The sequence below is a fragment of the Gadus macrocephalus genome, chromosome 4, assembly GCF_031168955.1.
Source record: "Gadus macrocephalus chromosome 4, ASM3116895v1".
Classification (NCBI taxonomy): domain Eukaryota; kingdom Metazoa; phylum Chordata; class Actinopteri; order Gadiformes; family Gadidae; genus Gadus; species Gadus macrocephalus.
The window spans coordinates 29,960,671-29,983,693 of record NC_082385.1 but is presented as its reverse complement, the minus strand read 5'-3'; the positions used below and the strand labels follow the sequence as shown (position 1 = coordinate 29,983,693).

Below are 23,023 nucleotides of genomic sequence, written 5' to 3'. Positions count from 1 at the left end.
ACACTGAGTGAAACAGGGTTTAGAGTTGTAATCTGTCTCTTTCTGTCCAGTTACCTCAGTGTGGGGCCCCGTCTAAAGCTAGGGCCCCACTACAGGATGCTTTCAACCTGAAGCGATCACTAAACCATTGAGCAGTGCACATTAACCAGTGACGTGCACCGCTCTGCCAGTCTGCAGACTCACATGACAACCGTAGTCTTTTGGGAGCACAAATCTAGAGACGGAGGACAGACAGACGCAGTGTGCTGCTCTTCCTGCACTAGAGAGAGAGTGTTCTGACAAACACACACACACACACACACACACACACACACACACACACACACACACACACACACAATCGTTTAGTGTTATCGATCAGAAGGATATTGCCCCCTCCCCCCCTTAGCAACACTATAATGACCATAAATATTTATCTAGATATTTGAGGACATTCTTTGGGACACTTAGTCACTCAACATTCCTTATCCTTTACCATTTGTTTGCCTTTGTTCAACCTAATAAAACAGATCAAGTCAGGAGGATACCTAACAGAAAGCTCCAGGATAAGATGAGCCAATAGCATGTACTGCATACAGAGGAATGGGGACCACCATTCAGCGCCTTGTTCCCCGTGATAGAAACAAAACATACATAAACAAAACTAAAACATGAACTAAATAAAGAAACTGAGGGGTGTTCCACGAACGGAGGTTTAACAAACACTGAGTTAACGCTGAACTCTAGGTTGATTGACCCTGTGCCGACCAACCCAGAGTTTTCGGTTCCACAGCAGCGGTTATGCATTAGTTCAATCAACTCGGGGTTGGTTAACACAGGGTTGTGCGCGTCCACGCCAAACTTAAAAAGACGTGATGTATGGATCATGGAAACCCTGATCGATATGGCGAAACGGGCCGCTTATTTCAATGAAATGGAACTCCAGGTTCTCCTGGAGAGCTATGACGAGGAGAAGGACATTATCACAAGAAAAGGGAACGCTAAAACCTGAGAACCCGGAGAACCGCAGCGGATCGCTGACCGCGTAAATGCGTTAGTTACACGTCAAAAGCATGATCCTTAATATTTGAGCCATGAATATATAAATATCCCAGTTAAGCATTCTTAAAGATGCTACCACATAACCCCTTTCTTCTAAAACAATATGTAGGCCTACTCCGATTGCTTCCAAGCGGTCAGAGGATCAAGTATAAAAAACATACAAACTGGTAAGCTTTTCCCACCATCGTATCGGTATAAATTTAAATAAGCAATTTTTTTAAGCCAATCGTGAAAAGGCCGACAGTCGGCAGACTGGATCTGGCCCTCAAATTGTCTTGACCCCGGTGGAGGAGCTGTTAATAAACATAAATTCAGGGCGCCCTGGCATGGAGGGGGTAGGCTACCTGGAGGTACCTACCACCTCAGAGAGTCATGGGCCATACCCCCCACTGGTTGAATGTAGGTTTTTGTGTTTTCTTGTATTTTAGATTTTTTTTGCCTTCGAAGTAACACGCAAACCGTGTGCTTGCCACAGCGCATACTATTCCAAATGTTTATTTTTTGGTAACTGGGTAGAAAACCTAAAAGTGACAATTCATCAACTTCACAGATCAAGATGGATCAGTGCTTGTAATGAAGCCGCCGGCTACGATCGAACATTCTCCAGTGGATGCAAGTCCGTTAAGACTATTTTATACTTTATGTTGTAAATGCCTCTCGGCATAGTACTCAGACAATATTGCTCTTTGTATGATAGGAGGCCGATACAAATCTTGGATGGGTCATCTGAAACGACTGTGATGTGCTCAGCATCTCCAGAATTATAGCCTAGATAAAACTACCATTTGAAAAAAACGGAGGGCTACGCAAATAGTCTGGAGTGAACTGAGGCCAGGTCCTCGATTGGTAGTGTTGGCTATGTAAGGCTATTTAAATATATTAAAGATTTGCGCGAGAATCTATATCTCTCCACTCCAGCAAAAAGTCATCCAATATGCCAAGATGTCGAGCCGTGGTCTTATCAATCGCTCCCGGTGGATTGCACGTATAATTTGCGCTCTGATATCAGCAGTTCTTTCATCAAAAGGGCATGCCATTGTGAACACATGAAATCTGCGGTGAACGCCGGTGGAAATACCCAAAACCGGGTTATGTTTCAAACTTAACCTGCGCAAAACCTGGTCCGACCAGGTTTGATTCAGAGCATATGTTGCTGTAGCAACTAACATACCGTGATCCTTTTGGAACGGAAAACCTAGGGTTACAGCAAACCCTGGGTTAACTCACCCGGTTATGTGATAAAACCGGCTTTGTGGAACACCCCACAGGAACGTCGGAGAACCCAACGCGGTCGTTTGAGATTCATAATATCGGCTCACACAGCTTTTGGCCGTGATAATATATATTATATGATATAGATATCTGTGTAGGCTATATGATAATATTTAGATATAGAGCTCCAGGACTCCCGTGTGTTCTAGAATATTTACAGAACACGGCTAAAGGCTGTGTGCGCCTCGCCATTGCGATGCATCCACTGTAAACAGAGCGCATGGTACCGCACGTAGCTGCAAGCTGCTCAGGGCCACACCCCCACCCTCCTCCTTGACACGCCCACCGAAACAGCGCATTTGGGGGAAGCTCAATGTGCGACTGGCTCGGAGTGGCTGTAACTCTGCACCACGGCTGAATTTCAGGAACGTCTTTGAATACGGTGTTAGTTGCCCACTAATACCTATATTAAAGAATACATAAAATAGCATGTCATGGGACCTTTAAAAAACAGGCCGCGCTGCCGTGTTCTTCAATGGGACTGCCTGCAGCGATTGCAATATTGAATGGTAAATATAAATTAAAAAACACAAGTACATTTCTGACCATTGTTGCATATTTGTAAACGTCAGTTTTACATTTGGAGTGGTAGGGTGACGACTTCAAGCTACTTAGATACGTTTTTAAGTTTGAGGTAAAGCTTCACGTTCGTGTAAGCATGGGTAGCACTAGGCTTTTGACTTTAGTGGCTTAACCTTACCACGTCTGTTCTGAAATCAAAGACGATTCAATATGTTCATTTTAGCGCAACTGGACTAAATACAAATATTTTTAAACATCTTTTATTTATTATGTTCATTTGTTTAATTTTTTTTCCACAATGTCTTGTTTTTTAAACGATTTATGATGACTATATGCTCTGTAAGGTGACCTTGGGTGTCTTGAAAGGCGCCTCTAAATTAAATGTATTATTACATTTTCTTGATTTTGCTTGTAATTCCGCGTCACGTACCCGTGGTCAGAGAGCGATGGAGAAAGCAGAGTAGCAACAGTCCATTTAGCATTTAGTTTCCAGGCAACTTCTTCTGATGAGGCAGGAGCTGACCACACAACCATGCTACTTTTAAGACTAAGCTGAACACAAAGTATCACATATAAGAATAACAAATGAAAGATTTTTTTTATCAAACAATGGGTCAGACAACAAGGATGTGTGTGTGTGTGTGTGTGTGTGTGTGTGTGTGTGTCCAACTTGAAAAACAACAAAGTGAAGGAACAGGGATGAATATTGTATATACAAGTGTTGACAAGAGAGGAATACGGTGAGGAAAGGAGACAATTAAAAGAGCAATACAAGTAAAATGGACCACTGGTTATGAAACCCTGCAGCAAATGCAGATTCCACTGCACGCTGCAAAGGAGTAGGCGATGGTAAAGCTGACCAGTGTTTGAGATGCCAGATATATCAGGCTGAGGTTTGTGGAACCAAAAACAAGTGGGAACAAGGACTAAGAACAACAAAGCAAACATACAGTAAGTGAACAAGAACAGCAAAGTAGAGCCAGGGGGTATCAATAAATAAAACAATGTTAGTCATGTGTGCAACAAGAACAACAAATGTGTAAAGAGGTGTGCGTGTATATCTAACTTGTAAAACAAGAACAAAGTGAAGGAACAGGGAGGAATATTATAAGTTTTTATTAAAAGAAAGAAAATACTCCACAAACATCAGGCTGAGGTTAAGGATAGTAAAGTGCATCAGGTCGAAAGGAAGGACAACAATCGCAGCAGTCGCCGCCACCACAACCAACAGCCGTCGCCAGCACAAGCCGCCACCACTAGCAGCAGAAGGCGACACCACCATCCTTCGCCACCACCAGCCAGCTCAAGCAGCCATCGCCTCAAGCAGCAGCGACCTGCAGCAGCAGTGTTATCCGGCACCAGCCAGCTCAAGCCACCAGCAGCAGCATCCACCATCAGCAGCATTCACCTTCAGCAGCATCCACCATCAGCCTCATACACATAACCGCTATGTGTGACACAATTAGGCCTAGGCATCTTTTATTCTACAAATTCATACTATAGCTGTGAGAATTGTTCAGAAAAACCCCCTCCATAGTCACCCTGGAGTCACAGGGCGACCGTCTCCTGCAAGAATCAGGGAAACCTATTATAGGACATTCTGTCCAGAAATTAAACATTCAAAAGAGTACGTGACACTTTGCTTTGATAGTTATATACCTCTGATTGGAGATTGATCGTCAGCAGCTCCTCCAAACTAATGTTTGTACCTTCAACTAAAAATGACAATTAATTTACACTCAATCATTTCACAACAATTTGATTACCAAGACAATTATTGATGTCCATTGCCAATACATGAATATACTCATTACAAAGGCCTTTGAAGTCGAGGCAGTGGGGTCAGAGGACACCCCCCCCTTCCACTCCTACCATCATCGGCCGACCTTCGTTATTGGCGAGAGCCAGCTCCTCCTAGTGGTGAAGGGCGGTGGAGCGGTCCTCCTACCAGTCGTATTAAATTTCTTTTTATTTGCTGCAGGTAATCAACATGTGACTAAAGGTTGGAGCCTAGGCCATTGCAAATCATAGGCTAGATTCACCTGAAATTATTCAAATGGATGCTTACAACTTACCACATTGATTTATTTATTTTTGACTTGGCCCCATGTTCGTAGGAGCATGCTGGCACCACATCTATGGGGGTAAAAGGCATGATGATAAATGATATTTTTAGACAATAAGCAGAATCTTTTCACTTATGAATTAACACGGACGGCTATTTTTTGCCAGCACGCCACCCTGGCCATATTATGGGCAACCCTGTTCCCCTTTGCTGTGATTTGGACTTTCAATTCCTCATAGGAATTCATAATACACCGCGCACGCTCGATTCACTTTGCATAAGGGGGAGTCAAATGACGTGATAAACACACCTTTTATGTGAACGCGCATTGAACCTAAAGTGGAAAACCTGGTTAGACTAATTTAATCTAAAGTGAGTGTCGTGGAACCATTTCACTCTCACTGCGAGTTGCGTCTCTGTCGAACCAGGTTTTCCCAAGAAAGCCTGGGTATGTTCAGCGAGGTTCGTGGTATACTCCCCTCACAAGTTTCATTTCTATTTACCAACGATGTGAGTTTCCTAATATTTAGCTGTCAGAAGAATCAGAGAAATAAGTTCTTTATCACAGACATAAATTACTAAAATGACAACAAAACAAAACAAAGCGAATCAAAAGCTGGAAAATGTTTAATCCTGATGAAAAGAAAAACTAAAAGCATTAATTTCGACAAATACCGGACAGAGGTCTCAATCAAAGCGCCCCGTTACTCTGTGTGAAAGCACCCCATTGCCCGTGTGCTTGAGCATGTGCACACTCAAATTGCTTGGGTCGCTGTAGCTGGCGTTGCAATGCACTAACAGGCAGGGCTTCTAACCGGAGTGAGTCCTCATGTGGATCTTCAGGGTGCCTTTCACAATGAAGCCCTTCGTGCATTGGTCACACCTGTAGGGCTTCTCGCCGGAGTGAGTCCTCATGTGGGTCTTCAGGTTGCTTGTCCGACTGAAGCGCTTCGTGCATTGGTCACACTTGTAGGGCTTCTCGCCGTTGTGAGTCCTCAGGTGGTTCTTCAGGTTGCCGCCATGACTGAAGCGCTTCGTGCATTGGTCACACTTGTAGGGCATCTCGCCGGAGTGAGTCCTCATGTGGGTCTTCAGGTTGCTTGTCCGACTGAAGCGCTTCGTGCATTGGTCACACTTGTAGGGCTTCTCGCCGGTGTGAGTCCTCAGGTGGTTCTTCAGGTTGCCGCCATGACTGAAGCGCTTCGTGCATTGGTCACACTTGTAGGGCATCTCCCCGGTGTGAGTCTTCATGTGGCCCTTCAGGTGTTCACTTAGACTGAAGCTCTTCGTGCATTGGTCACACCCGTACGGCTTCTCGTCTGGTCGGGTCCTCATGTGTACGATCATATTGGCATTGTTGGGAGAAACCTTCCACCAACCATCCACCGCCAGTGGGCCCTCCCCTTGTCCGTAAACGCTCAGGATCCGCAGCTCCCCGCTGTGACTTGACATGTGGGAGGAGCCAGGGGCGTCCACACCCAGACACTCTGAGGTGGCGCCGCGCTGCGTGCTGCAGTCTCTAATGTCATTGACGTCTTCTTCAGAGAGGAAACAAAGAGAGAAAGTAATGGTATTAATTAATTATTTGCACAAAGGGATACAGCATGTACTTTTACACACTGGTGTATTGGAAGAAGTATATTTTGACATTCTTTCTTGCCTTTTCCTTGTTCCCCTTGGGGGGGTCAAGGGTCAAAGGCGTCAGCTGAGAAGGCACCGCTACGTCTCCGCCTTTTAAGGATGTGGGGAGGTCATAAAGACACAACCCAGGTCATCTGTGGTTTCCGATCACCTGCTTTACCAATACTGTAGTTATACTGGGAATCAGAGCGGATTCAGCATTCCTGACATCTGTCATGAAGAAGATTTAAATCATTCTACTATAAACTGTATAGTAGTCCTTGTGTTTTAGCAGGGTGACGGTCATGATGCTTTTCAAAAGAGGACCAGCGCAGTTAGAATCGAGTACATTCTCAGTTGGTAGGTCAGTTTGCTTGCATGGATGCAATGTGTATTACTAACCTACAGCGGGCATGCCTCCACCAATATCCTCTTCAACCTTGATTGAAATGGTGTCTGGGGTCTCCGGCTTTCCACATAAAGAAGGAAACACATTTTCATTTCCTTTCATTTGCACAGAATAGTTGTTAATCCCCGATTACGATAGACTGGGTTCCCCCAACCTGTTCTGACGGCGATTTGAATTCGCCCTTCATAAGGGTCAGGAGAAGAGCAATTCTTATCTTTCTGCTTCCGATACGTTTTTGGAGAAGCTGAGACTGTTTTTTGAGACCAAAATTGTATCGGGGGGCGAAACGTGTACCGCCTACGTAATCTGTGTTCAAAATTTCCAAACCTGCCTGGCAACGGACGAACAATGACGTGGGAAGGTTCATGAATATTCACAAACATTCGCGCTCATTCATTGAGCATCACAAGACGAAATAACATTAAGCAGATAACACTTATTTTACAAATGACATTTATTAGTGTTGCTTACTTTATAATTGCATTGTATTTAATTGTTTAATGGCATTTAGCTAGTAAACTGAGTGTATTAACACAAGCTAGCTAAACTATGATACACTTTAAAACACTCAGTTTACTAGCTAAATTTAATACAATACAAATATAAAGTAAAAAAAAGTGTTTGTATTATGTTATTTCTTCTTTGGCAACATGAGCGCGAAGCAACGGACAATCGCGTCGAACGATGACGTAATGTTTCGAACGCGAATTACGTAGGTGGTACAATTTTCACCCCGGTACAATTTTGGTGCGACAGCGCCAATCAACTAGTTGGCTTTTCCCCCTGGCACCCTATTGGCTGGATTAACACAATGACGACAGGGAAGCGACGGCAAGCAGCCATTTGCGTACAGAGTCAGTTGAACAAGTTGATCAAGCCTCTTGTGCTGAAGAAAATGACAGCAGCTTCCCTAGACCAACGAGTCTGGAAATAGCCAGGCTACACGTATGACTCATTAAATCACAGAGGTGTGTGCTTTCTAAGGGTGTGTGCTGGAGTTGTAACAAAGGAAGCCTCTCATTTGGATGCTGAATAAGAAGACGACTTCCAACCTGGACACTCAGCTCCTCGTGGCAGACCAGCCGCTCGCCGCGCTCCAGGCTCTTGGCCGCGCTGTGGTCCGCAAACAGCAAGTTCAGGGCCTCCACTTCTGACGGGGTGAAGAGGGTGTCATGGCCGTCCTCCGCCAGTGGGCCCTCCCCTTTTCCGTAGACACTCAGAATCTTCAGTTCCTCGCTGTGACTGGACATGTGGGAGGAGCCAGGGGCGTCCTCACCCAGACTCTCTGAGGTGGCGTTGCGCTGATTGCTACGGTCTCTAAAGGCATCGCAGTCTTGTGCAGAGGGAGAAAAAAAAGGTAAAAAAGTAATTGTTTTGATACATTATTTGCATAAAGGGAGGCATTGTGTATTTTTACACGTGAAAGAAACTTTTTAAATGTATGCAAAATTGACACAGAGGGTTTAAAATGTGAGCTGCTGACAAAGATTGACAGTTTTGGAGAGGGACGTCACCTCCAGCACCCTCCTCCCTAGACTCAAAGCTCAAGTGGTTGGCCAGGTTAAGGACACTCAACGAACACCAGGGCAAAGTGATCTGATCACAACATGACATGTGAGGCAAGCACAATAATTCTATTTTGACACTAAAAAGCAACAACGTGTCCTTCCCTCTAAGCTGATCAGCTAACATTCATGCATTATGAGTCATTTATGTTTGAGAATGATAAACCAGCTCATGTGACATCTGTCTTGAAACCATTCTGGGCTCTTGACTGATTCCATCTTTGAAATGCAACTCCCAAGTTTGACTCGTGTTTTAGCAGGGCGCTGGTCAGATGCTTTTCCAAAGAGGACCAGGCTTTTTAGCGCAGTTAGAATCTAGCATCAGCCTAGAATTTATGCTGCCTAGAATCTACCAAATCAAAGAAAAAAAATACTCAATGAGTAATGTACACACCTTCACTTATAAAATGGGGCTGCATAGACTTTAAGGACAGCTTTGTGCCTACAAATATGCGTTTCCAGGTTTTCTGTCTGGCAGGCAACATCCCTTGAGAGAAGCTGCTGAATGTAAGCACTTGATGAGCTGGCCTGCGTAGAGAGAACAAAGAATAATCAGTACTCAATTTTTTACCTTGTATGTATTCCAGGTGCAAGTTGTAAGAAGATACAAGAGAAGCATGTTTAGTGAATTACATTAGCCTAATACTTAAAATGAGTTATATGAAATGATATTACATCCTTGATTTGTTTACATATTTTATAATTCATCTCAACAACCCAATACCATGACATCAAGCTCTGCCGAAATCGGCTAATAACCCTTTGATTTGAATCAGGTGTGAAGGGGAAAACATGCCTATAATAGTGCGTTTCAGGTACACTTTTTTGCCCGTTAATAACCAGTTATATCTGGGAGTACAAGAGGGTAGAAGGGGGCGAAAACACGGGTTACCTGGAACGCACCATATGAATTTAGGATGAGTTTAACAGGTCAATCTCCTCATCAGTAAAACGCTAGAACTACTGCGGTCCAGTGGCCGGTAGAATACAGTTCGTTTGTTGTAGTATGAGCAGACATTGTTAAACATTGCATTCCCTTGGTATCCAAGCAGTAGAGATAAGTGCCTGTAGTCCCTTTGTTGAATTGTGCCCATTCTCGTGTGATGCCCCATGCTTGCTGAGATGCACACTCGACTTACAGTGTGTGTATTTATAGGAATGAATGGGCGGCCATGTATTAGTCCACTGTCCTTTCTCTATAATAGGTCCATGGTATTTATTTACACACATAACTGATACTATCTACCGTAACATTAGCGACAGTAACTTGGCTGTTAGCTGTAGCGCTAATGCTAAAGCAGCATTATAATGCTAACAAGGTAAACATATACAGTAAAGCAACACAATGATATGGCGTTTGTTAACTTACTTTTTCGAGGTTTGTAGCTGAGCCGAGGAGAGTTGGTACTGATCCAGACTGACTCAGACGTTGAGCAAGTCCAGCTCTGTATTGGCCCAAGTTGAGGAAGCAGTCGTCAGTGAAATGTTTGGCGCTGCCGTGTTCTAGCAACGGGACGCCCATATGTTCCTGACCTCATCTGACTCCCGCGCTGCGTATGTATCCAGTAGGCGTGGCCTGTGACGTATTGGCTCCGGCTTCCTCATCCGTCTAAAGATGCTGCCAGAGCATGGATATAGCAGAGAATGTCTAATAGACGGGCTCTGGACATAGGCCGTTTCTCAATTCGCGTACTTGTGCGTGCTCGTGTGCTCGTGGACTCGTGAAACGTCATCAGTCGTTGCCCTAGCACTGTTCCAATTCGAAGCACGCATCAAGCGAGTACTGTCGTAAAACCCGGAAGTGTTCTTGATGCGTGCTCGATCTCGCCGTTTCACCGAGCATGCATGATGCATCAGAGGTGGCTCGTGGCTGTTTCCCAAAGTGAAGGCTGCAGCCTTGCTAGGACGCGTCCTTGCTAGTCGCGTCCTATGGAGATGAGACTAGAGTGCTAGCTCGAGTGCTTCCTAGCGTTTGTAACGTTTGACTTTGGGAACGACTTGGTAGTGTGGAACCGCTTCCGCTTTTTAATAATGCGTGTCCGCTTGTAAACACATGTGCGCTTATGAATAAAACATGGCAGCAATCAAGCTGATCGATATTTATTTGACTTTTGTCTGTTATGAATGCGGTCATGTCTCCTTCGCATGGAGCCTCTTTGCGGAAGTCACAAAAGCGAAAATCGAATTGTCTTTATTAAAAGGAAAATCCATTCAATTTTTATAAAACTAAGTGAAATTGTCTGAGAACTTAATTCATGCATCACATTTAGCCTACAGTACGGTTGATTACTATTATGCAGGGGGAAAAAGACAAAGAAAGATGATAAACGTGTATTTATTTGGATAGATTATTTAACTGATCTGATTCATTCATTCATATATGCCTACAATCTACCAGTGCTTTGAACACATAAGTATATTATATAAAATTCAATTATATACGTTCATTCAAAATTACAAACATTAATTGCAAATGATCGGTTGTGCATTAATTTTACAACATTGGATAGTGGCACTATCCCTTCCACCGGTAAACAAATGTTTGTGCGCCACCCTTAGGCGCACAAAAGCCTCCGTTTGCTGGGCTGACCCTAAAAAAAACGATTCAACACAATAGGTATACATAAATAATGTAATCTTGTGAGCGAGTAAATTGACATTGGTGACAGTGGTGTTTAACACCAGATACGTCCATGCAAAATATAGCAACGTATCATTAAGTTGCAAAAACGTTTGAAAAGTGGCACAGGTCTTTAGGCTTGATTATTTGCATTAACATGATGAATCTATAAAAAGCAATACGGCACAAAATATTTCTGAAAACTAATATAACTTCACTTCATCTGAACGTGTACTGCTCTGCCATTTTCAAGAACCCGCCCAGTGAACGCAGAGGATTGTGGGTAGTTTTGGCTCGTCTAGGATGCAGCGATGCATCCTTGAAAAATCTCGGAATTCTCAAAAACGAAGGATCCGAAAGGGGGGCGTATTTCGAGTGTCCTCAACATTGGAACAGTGCTTGTCGGCGTTCGATGACGTAGCGTCCTTAAAAGGGCGGCCGTTGAGCATGCTTCCTTGACATTGGGAAACAGCCACGGAGTGTGCTTGCAATCGCTATAAATCCCAGGATGCATTTCGCACTCGCAGCAGTACGATGGCGGACAATATGGAGAAGACGCACAACTGTAGCTTAAGCAGTATAAAGTACTCAAAAGCCATACTTAAGTAAAAGTACAGATACCTTACTGGAAAATTACTTAAGTAAAAGTAAAAGTCACCTTTTAGAATAGTACTTAAGTAAAAGTATTAAAGTATCTGATCTTTACTGTACTTAAGTATCAAAAGTACTTTTCTGATATTAAATGTACTTAAGTACTGAAAGTAAAAGTACAAGTAACTGTTATCGAAACTCCTCCCTATAACTGCCCTCGTCCAATCATGCCTTAGCACTAACTGGCTAGATAGATACCTCGCCAGAGATGGAATAAGAATAAATAATCTTTATAGGTTATTAGCTAGCTTGAAATATTATACACAAATATTACCCAGCGATGAAAGAACCTTAGTAGTTTAAAATGTTGTGCTGGTGGTATTTATTTTGAGGTCGTGAAGTTTCTAATTTTTTGATTGAGACCTGTATGATTTTGCTTTGATTATTGTTGTTTCCCCTTCGTTGTTGATCTTTTTTGAAAACATCCTTCCACTGCATATTGCAGTCCATTTTGCCATGATCTGGATGCTGTCGCGGAGTTACTCCAAAAAAAAATCACTGACACTGACAGATATCGTAGCCCGACCTATTATCCCGCAAGCGCTGGTACACGTTACTTAATATTGATTTTGGTGTCATCCTGGATCGCGGATTTTCGGAAAACTTAAGTCCCTGCCCAAAAAGGGTATTTAAATTAGCTTTGTAGCAAAAATGGCACATATACAGCGTATTGAAGTGTATAAGATAGTGTTGTAATACTGCGTGTACAAACCAGCCTGATACAAATAGTAGAATTTTGATAGCCCTTGCCCTCGTCCTAGCCATGCATTTGTGTGTTGACAGTCGTAGGAGTTTTGATCGACGTAGCAACAGTAACTAAGCAAGGGGGCTTTGCGAACGTGCGCTGAGACAGCTGATTCGCCAAACAGGCTCGCAGTCTGTGTTCTACCACAGTCCCCGACGTTATTCTCATATCTCTCATGATTCTTTTTTTTTTTTCTAAAGATGAGTTGATTTTGTAACGAGTAACGAAGGTTTCAAGGGAAATGTAGCGGAGTAAAAGTATCCGTTTTCTTCGCAAAATGTAGCGAAGTAAAAGTAAAAGTACAGAGAAATATAAGTAGTAAAGTAAAGTACAAATATCCAAAAAAACTACCTAAGTACGAAGTATTTCTACTTCGCTACTATACAACACTGAGCTTAAGTTACTCTTAACTTATATATATATTTATATAATGTAATAATGATAATAATATAAGATAATATATAAATATATATAAAGTCGTAAGTGTATAGCTTATACACATGACAGGACACGCATATCTTTTCAATTTTTATTCATTCAGAATATTTACATACTATTTGAAAATGAAAGAGGCTGGGATTTTGTTTTATATCATTTGTTGATATTGTTCAGTAGTAGGCCTATATGCCTAAATGAGGCCGTAGCACAGTTAACGGACGAGCAGAGGTGGTGACGTCATCGAGTCCGCTGCTGTTCCAATCGCAGGTACGTACTCGCGTGCTCGCATGTATGTGCTTGAAGTACAGACTTGCCAAGTACGTGCTTGCAAGTCATCGAGTCCGTAGTACGCGTGCTAGGAATTGAGAAACGGCCATAATAAAGGATGGACCACGGACTGGCCGCCCATTCATTCCTATACAAACTGCTCAGCGGCGCAGGGTAACATACAGGAGCGATTTGCTTCCGCGTTATGGGGCCAAGACACGTGGCCTAGACGTACCGGATGCAGAAATATAGAACGCATGCGTGCCCCCCCCCCCACTCCGGTCCAACAACATTATAAAATGATACCGTAATGCACCTGTTCTTTGTCTTTGGATCTTTTGAATAAATGGATCAATACATGATGAATCACAATGATCGCAAGCAGAGGACCGTGAGAGTTATTGAGCAGCAGATGAACCAGTCCAAAAATCGGACACGTTAACGAAGCACTGAACTAGGCCCTCTCGGATGCCATTTGTTTCACTACGACTCCTTTCAGCTGCACACCCCTCTTCCCCAGCGAGATAACAGCTAATAAAACGCTTGAGGTGGCGTTTTGAAAATAAAAAAAATAAAAAAATGTAGGACATAGCATGAAGGTAATTATGAGCCTTTAATTGATATCCAGACATTTTTTGCGGAGACACATTCCTGTTCCCGACTTGTATTGGAGTGAACGGAGATATCTACTTCTGGGTCCCATGATTTGAGGGACCCGTCCACAGCCCGCTTAAACCAACACAGTCTCACTCCGAGAACGTCAAATACCGACTGTTGGCAAAGGCCCTTTAGCGTCGGTGACTGACGGGAAAGGTACCCTTTTTATTCGCTCAGTGACGGTAAAGGTACCCTTCGGCGTCTTCTGCATACGGAATGGGGGGTGCCTCACTACGTCTCTAATAGACGCTGTGAGCATCTTTCCTATTGGATAGTTTTTAGGATATTCTTCTGTGAAAATGGCGGACATACTTTTTATCCTGGGTGGAAAATATGATATTTTAGCATAGTTAAACCATTAAAAGTGTTTATGTAAACATTTTTAGCGAGAAATGTGCATTTTACTTTCATAATCGTCGTTCGGCGAATGTGAAGGATGTTTGGTTTGATAGATATGACGAAGAATATTTCATCGGGCGATAATGGCCGGCGTACAGGCATCCCGGGCTCACGAAAATAGGTGACACTGTCACGTTATTTAATCTATTGAAACGTGATCAGGTACACGTATTTTCTAAATGTTCGTGTCAAAAAGCACAATTTTCAAACTCATGCATATCAATTGGAAGTATTTGTCGTGATTTGTCACTAAGCACGACTTCCATCTAAGGTTCTGTCCGAGAGCTTTCTCCCTATTGTCCCTTAAGGAGCTCCGTACAGAACATTTATTGTTAAAAATTGTCTGTGATAACTAAGAATATGACAGCTTTTCCAGTCTCACCAATATGCGCACAGATCGCACGGTTTGACACTTTCAAGATGCGTGCAGTAGCCTACATACGCCCAATGACCATTTCGTGTGCATACGATACGCAAAACCCAGCATTAACTACTGTGGAGGGCGGATACGTCCATTTCGCGTGCATATGTGCATATGATACGAAAAACCCAGCATTAACTGAATGGGAGATGCAATATTTTAGGACAGATTCACCATTTAACGTGTTTCTAATGACTTTTCTAGCGAGAAATGTACTTTTCCCTTGAATAATCCTCAGTCAGTGAATGTGTATGATCTTTATTAATCTTTATTATCTGAATGGGAAATGCAGCTCACGTGTTTCCTGCTTTTGTGTTATTAAACCGTTACTTTATGTAACTTTTAATGATATCATCTTGTTATTACGTCGCATTGGATTACGTCGCATTTCAACATAAAATAGCGTGTTATACACACACACACACACACACACACACACACGCACACGCACACGCACACACACACACACACACACATACACACACACACACACACACACACACACACACACACACACACACACACACACACACACTGCATTTCGCTGCCAAATAAATAAATACTAAGGCAGAATAAAGAATAAATTAATTCATTATCATTCAACTTCAACATGCGTTATTACAGTATAGTGGTGGAGGGATGACGTGTGTTGGCCAACCCGGAAGTGAGCGTCGCCCTGGGTTCCCTTGACAAAAAGCCAACGGGTTTTTCCATTTGATTTTGGATTATTGCAGAAAAATTAGCATCTTTGAAGCACCTCCTCAAAAACTGAAAATAAAAATAACTGTGCTCCAAAGAAAGAAATGTAAACCAATGCATTCCGAATGGGAGTGTTTCTCAGATTTTTCCATGCTACACAGAACGAAATGTAAACCCATGCAAATAAAGACTTCATGGTCATAATCATTTAAATATCATTAATCTCCTGAGGGTGGTATTCTATTTTTTTCAACGGGGCTGAATCCAGTCACTTGACCGTCATGGTTGCTATGGTGGTTGCTATCCACCAGCCCCTCTAATCCTTACATGGCTCTAAAAACCACGCGGCAAATGAGCTGCCGTAAATTGTCTTGTTTTTGTCGTAAACTAGTGTCCGATGGTTAAAAAATAGACGGATATTCCAAGGTATCCTTAAAAGGCAGCTTGGATGTTTTTATTTTCTGCAGTTTAGACTTCTTCTATAACCTATTTTTGAAAGCAAAACACCAAGCTCATTGATTTAACGAGGCAGGGTTATTTGAAACAATTTATTAAATAAATATTTATGAGAGGTCATTCCTTCTCCTGAGTTTTCTTCCTATTTATGTCTAGTGTACAACCCTACTGTCCACAAGCATCACCCCCCCCTCCCCATATGGATTTGGAGAATTGTTGCCACGTCCCAGTGGTGGAGGTATCATATATATGAAAGAGGGCATTCAATTATACTACAATGATCAATTAGGAGGCCGAAGCCCTAAAGGAAGTGATGCAATAGGTGACTGGGTCGACGACATTTAAGTAAGCTTTACTTTGAGGTCTCTTATATATCAAAGGGGGTCTCAAAGGACGCATACGCTTCAACCTGTGGCTCCGGCCCTACAGGAAATGACTCAGCAAGTGCTCCATCTCGTTGCACCTGCACCCAGCGGCTCGCTTGCAAGATTTTGGCCTGAAGTTATTCCCAGACCTACACCGTAGCCATCCAACCTGCATATCTGAGAATCAGGCCTCTCTTTAATAATGACAAATGTATGAGAGAAATACACATTAACTTTTGACTCATAAGCGGCGTGGTGCCGGCTCCTTTTGACCCCAGACTTCTGGGGGAATAGCTGAATCAATTCATTAGTCAATCAAAAGCATGTAAATATCTTCCCGGTGGCGGAAGAGGGAGAACAAGGTGTCCTTCAACATCTACGCTTCCAGGCGATTGCAACGGTGCCACACATGAGCATATTCGAACATGTTTAATGGTAGTAATTAGCTGTCGAAATTGGAGGCCTTAATCAATAATGAGCAGCTATTGATTTGCTTCCCGATAGAAATTTGTGACAAATGACATGTTATTTAGCCTCTACACGTTGAGTTGAGTCCAATGACACCAAGCATGACACTCTAGAAAATGGTAACATGTATTTTACATGGTACACCTAGGTCTAGGACATGATCTCGGTGTAGCAAGAGGGCAAGCTTGATCTCATTGGACTCAGCTTAACGTGTAGATGCTAAATAGCATGTAATTTGTCAAAAATCTCCATCGGGAAGCAAATCTATAGCTGGTCATTATTGATAAAGGCCTCCAAAATCGACAGCTAATTACTACCCCGAAACATATTCAAATATGATCATGTGTGGAACTGTTGCAATCGCCTCGAAACGTAGATGTCAAAGGACACCTTGTTTGCCCCGTTACGTAACCGGGAAGATATTTTCATACTTCTAATGAATTGATTCATATTTTAAGGTTCTCGGAGTGAGACTTTAAGCGGCTGCAGCAGAAGTGTTGAGACGAAAGATGATATCAAGACATTTATAGAATATTCCCATTCACATTATGATTCTTCGTCATAACATCCGACCAAACATCCTTTACAGTCACCAAGCGAGGATTATGAAAGTCCAGGCCCCCCCTTCCGGCACTCGGGGTCCGACTGGGCCAAGTTTAGGGCAGGAAGGGCCCCCCATTCCGGCCCTCGGGGTCCGACCGGGCCAAGTTTCGGTGCGGGGGTCCCAGTTAGGCCTTAGAATAAGGTATTCAAATTTCAGGGCGGTAGGACCTTCCTATCTCAAAAACTGTTTTTCCACCACATTCTGAACCATTAGGTCTTGCAGGTAACACTTCTGAGGGGCTTTGTCCAAATGACAGTCCATTTGGGAAAACTTTTTTTCTCTAAGGGCTAGAACTCCAAATCTCGGATATGTCGTTCTCGGGGCCCCGGGAAATGTGTGTAAACATTTGAGCATCCCTAGCTATCTCGAAAAGGCCGGAAAAGGGGCGTGACCTCCCACAGTACGGTAAATGTACATAAGACAGAGGTTTGTTTCTAGTCCCCATTTTTTGTGGGATGGAGGTGTACATTTGTGGCTTAAGGTGTGTAGTCACAGCTGGCCTGTGGCCACGTTTTTGAAGTCTGGGGTCAAAAGGTCAAAAGGAGCCGGCACCACGCCGCTTATGAGATAACAAAAAGTGAATGTGTATTTCTCTAATAGCTTTTTGTCATTATTAAAGAGAAGCCTGATTCTAAGATATGCGTGTTGGATGGCTAGGGTGTAGGTCTGGGAAGAACTTCAGGCCAAAATCTTGCAAGCGAGCCGCTGGGTGCAGGTGCAACGAGATGGAGCACTTGCTGAGTCATTTCCTGTAGGGCTGGAGCCACAGGTTGAAGCGTATGCGTCCTTTGAGACCCCCTTTGATATATATAAGAGACCTCAAAGTAAAGCATACTTAAATGTTGTCGACCCAGTCCCCTATTGCATCACTTCCTTTAGGGCTTCGGCCTAAAGGACAAAGCCCCTCAGAAGTGTTACCTGCAAGACCTAATGGTTCAGAATGTGGTGGAAAAACAGTTTTTGAGATAGGAAGGTCCTACCGCCCTGAAATTTGAATACCTTATTCTAAGGCCTAACTGGGACCCCCGCACCGAAACTTGGCCCGGTCGGACCCCGAGGGCCGGAATGGGGGGCCCTTCCTGCCCTAAACTTGGCCCAGTCGGACCCCGAGTGCCGGAAGGGGGGGCCTGGACTTTCATAATCCTCGCTTGGTGACTGTAAAGGATGTTTGGTCGGATGTTATGACGAAGAATCATAATGTGAATGGGAATATTCTATAAATGTCTTGATATCATCTTTCGTCTCAACACTTCTGCTGCAGCCGCTTAAAGTCTCACTCCGAGAACCTTAAAATATGAATCAATTCATTAGAAGTATGAAAATATCTTCCCGGTTACGTAACGGGGCAAACAAGGTGTCCTTTGACATCTACGTTTCGAGGCGATTGCAACAGTTCCACACATGATCATATTTGAATATGTTTCGGGGTAGTAATTAGCTGTCGATTTTGGAGGCCTTTATCAATAATGACCAGCTATAGATTTGCTTCCCGATGGAGATTTTTGACAAATTACATGCTATTTAGCATCTACACGTTAAGCTGAGTCCAATGAGATCAAGCTTGCCCTCTTGCTACACCGAGATCATGTCCTAGACCTAGGTGTACCATGTAAAATACATGTTACCATTTTCTAGAGTGTCATGCTTGGTGTCATTGGACTCAACTCAACGTGTAGAGGCTAAATAACATGTCATTTGTCACAAATTTCTATCGGGAAGCAAATCAATAGCTGCTCATTATTGATTAAGGCTTCCAATTTCGACAGCTAATTACTACCATTAAACATGTTCGAATATGCTCATGTGTGGCACCGTTGCAATCGCCTGGAAGCGTAGATGTTGAAGGACACCTTGTTCTCCCTCTTCCGCCACCGGGAAGATATTTACATGCTTTTGATTGACTAATGAATTGATTCAGCTATTCCCCCAGAAGTCTGGGGTCAAAAGGTCAAAAGGAGCCGGCACCACGCCGCTTATGAGTCAAAAGTTAATGTGTATTTCTCTCATACATTTGTCATTATTAAAGAGAGGCCTGATTCTCAGATATGCAGGTTGGATGGCTACGGTGTAGGTCTGGGAATAACTTCAGGCCAAAATCTTGCAAGCGAGCCGCTGGGTGCAGGTGCAACGAGATGGAGCACTTGCTGAGTCATTTCCTGTAGGGCCGGAGCCACAGGTTGAAGCGTATGCGTCCTTTGAGACCCCCTTTGATATATAAGAGACCTCAAAGTAAAGCTTACTTAAATGTCGTAGACCCAGTCACCTATTGCATCACTTCCTTTAGGGCTTCGGCCTCCTAATTGATCATTGTAGTATAATTGAATGCCCTCTTTCATATATATGATACCTCCACCACTGGGACGTGGCAACAATTCTCCAAATCCATATGGGGAGGGGGGGGTGATGCTTGTGGACAGTAGGGTTGTACACTAGACATAAATAGGAAGAAAACTCAGGAGAAGGAATGACCTCTCATAAATATTTATTTAATAAATTGTTTCAAATAACCCTGCCTCGTTAAATCAATGAGCTTGGTGTTTTGCTTTCAAAAATAGGTTATAGAAGAAGTCTAAACTGCAGAAAATAAAAACATCCAAGCTGCCTTTTAAGGATACCTTGGAATATCCGTCTATTTTTTAACCATCGGACACTAGTTTACGACAAAAACAAGACAATTTACGGCAGCTCATTTGCCGCGTGGTTTTTAGAGCCATGTAAGGATTAGAGGGGCTGGTGGATAGCAACCACCATAGCCAGTGTTGGGTATCGTTACTTTTGAAAGTAATCCGTTAGGTTACTTTGTTACTATCAATTAAAAGTAATCCGTTACGTTACTACGTTACCTATAAATAAAAGAAACGCGTTAGAGTACTCGTGCGTTACCAACAATTAAAATGCGTTTGGGGTGCGTGCGTGTCAGCCTAGTGCAACAACAACACACATCCTCCTTTAGATGCACCAACAGTGCTGACTGTTTATGAATCAATCATGAACCTATAGCATAATGACAGGAAAGACAGTCATCATATTGCACGTTTTATTTAACAGGCATTCATCCTTTGATCATTTGAACAGCTTCCATGAATAACATTACTCCGGTAACAGGCAGTTATTTTAACAGAATGTAGCTTACCGTATTGGCTGCGCACAAAATAACAGTGCGTCACACATAGCTTATCCACTTTACAAGTGCAGGCGCCTAACAAAGTGCTTAACAGGTAGGCACGCAACCTTTTAGAATTGGAAATTTAACTCAATTTAACCGTATGCGTTGCACAAAAGAACAGTGCTGGCACTAAAAAAACATTGAAGAACTGAAAATGTTCGTGTGACCCTATAGCCCTACATTCATAACAATCACGTAGGCTACCTTTAGCCTATTTATCACCAAAGTAATGGTTGAAACGTAGGAGAAGAAGGTGCTCAAAACGACCACTATGTTCTTCTTGTCCTTTTCGCTCTGTAACTCAAAATAATGAGCGTACCTCCAGGAATCTAAGGCTATCTTCTCGTCCATCTTGCCGCGGTAACACACGTAGCTTACACACACAGGTGCGCGCGCACACACACACACACAGAGAGCGAGAGAGAGAGAGAGAGAGAGAGATGCAAGGAGCAGGGCAGCAGCATCTGACTAAAAGCAGAAAACCCGGGACTTTACTTTCCTTATCGAGGGAAAATCTTAAAGTAACGGAGTAACGAGTGGTTATTTTGGAAATTAACGAGTTAATGATTACTGAATTCGCAAAACTAACGCGTTAGGTTACTCGTTACTGAAAAAAACGAATAAGAGTACTCTAACGCGTTAGTTCTAACGCGTTACCCCCAACACTGACCATAGCAACCATGACGGTCAAGTGACTGGATTCAGCCCCGTTGAAAAAAATAGAATACCACCCTCAGGAGATTAATGATATTTAAATGATTATGACCATGAAGTCTTTATTTGCATGGGTTTACATTTCGTTCTGTGTAGCATGGAAAAATCGGAGAAACACTCCCATTCGGAATGCATTGGTTTACATTTCTTTCTTTGGAGCACAGTTATTTTTATTTATTTTCAGTTTTTGAGGAGGTGCTTCAAAGATGCTAATTTTTCTGCAATAATCCAAAATCAAATGGAAAAACCCGTTGGCTTTTTGTCAAGGGAACCCAGGGCGACGCTCACTTCCGGGTTGGCCAACACACGTCATCCCTCCACCACTATACTGTAATAACGCATGTTGAAGTTGAATGATAATGAATTAATTTATTCTTTATTCTGCCTTAGTATTTATTTATTTGGCAGCGAAATGCAGTGTGTGTGTGTGTGTGTGTGTGTGTGTGTGTGTGTGTGTGTGTGTGTGTGTGTGTGTGTGTGTGTGTGTGTGTGTGTGTGTGTGTGTGTGTGTGTGTGTGTGTATATAACACGCTATTTTATGTTGAAATGCGACGTAATCCAGTGTTCACGAAAACGTACGTGTTTCTAACAAGATGATATCATTAAAAGTTACATAAAGTAACGGTTTAATAACACAAAAGCAGGAAACACGTGAGCTGCATTTCCCATTCAGATAATAAAGATTAATAAAGATCATACACATTCACTGACTGAGGATTATTCAAGGGAAAAGTACATTTCTCGCTAGAAATGTCATTAGAAACACGTTAAATGGTGAATCTGTCCTAAAATATTGCATCTCCCATTCAGTTAATGCTGGGTTTTTCGTATCATATGCACATATGCACACGAAATGGACGTATCCGCCCTCCACAGTAGTTAATGCTGGGTTTTGCGTATCGTATGCACACGAAATGGTCATTGGGCGTATGTAGGCTACTGCACGCATCTTGAAAGTGTCAAACCGTGCGATCTGTGCGCATATTGGTGAGACTGGAAAAGCTGTCATATTCTTAGTTATCACAGACAATTTTTAACAATAAATGTTCTGTACGGAGCTCCTTAAGGGACAATAGGGAGAAAGCTCTCGGACAGAACCTTAGATGGAAGTCGTGCTTAGTGACAAATCACGACAAATACTTCCAATTGATATGCATGAGTTTGAAAATTGTGCTTTTTGACACGAACATTTAGAAAATACGTGTACCTGATCACGTTTCAATAGATTAAATAACGTGACAGTGTCACCTATTTTCGTGAGCCCGGGATGCCTGTACGCCGGCCATTATCGCCCGATGAAATATTCTTCGTCATATCTATCAAACCAAACATCCTTCACATTCGCCGAACGACGATTATGAAAGTAAAATGCACATTTCTCGCTAAAAATGTTTACATAAACACTTTTAATGGTTTAACTATGCTAAAATATCATATTTTCCACCCAGGATAAAAAGTATGTCCGCCATTTTCACAGAAGAATATCCTAAAAACTATCCAATAGGAAAGATGCTCACAGCGTCTATTAGAGACGTAGTGAGGCACCCCCCATTCCGTATGCAGAAGACGCCGAAGGGTACTGTTGCATATTCTTGAAGAAACTTGTCCAATCCCGGGTTGCTTTAACTCACTTCATTTATTATAAAGTCGTCGGCATGTTTCGGCATGGTAACTGAAGCTATACGGAGGGAATTGTAGCTAAAGAGTGGAACACGTGTGAGAGATAATAACTCTGGCTACTATGGGCCACGGGCAGAGGCCCGTGACCCTTCGCGGGTGTCGCTGAAAATCTCTGGCCCCTTCTGGTATGGCGCATTTCCACTGCAGGGTGCGGAACGGATCGGATCGCAAAGGGGCGG

The 23,023-nt window shown here is 42.9% G+C and overlaps 2 protein-coding genes across 2 annotated transcripts in view; both read right to left on the bottom strand.

Moving 5' to 3' along the window:
• LOC132455181 (zinc finger protein 208-like) overlaps positions 1–6,404 on the bottom strand; it is a 37,682-nt gene extending 31,278 nt beyond the window's left edge. The window contains exon 1 of the mRNA XM_060048973.1: positions 5,732–6,404. Coding sequence (XP_059904956.1) covers positions 5,732–6,352 — 621 coding nt within the window. The 5' untranslated portion in view covers positions 6,353–6,404. The remainder of the gene's footprint in view (positions 1–5,731) is intronic.
• LOC132455191 (NACHT, LRR and PYD domains-containing protein 3-like) overlaps positions 1–23,023 on the bottom strand; it is a 381,632-nt gene that overhangs the window by 211,404 nt on the left and 147,205 nt on the right. The gene's annotated exons all lie outside the window — the stretch shown is intronic.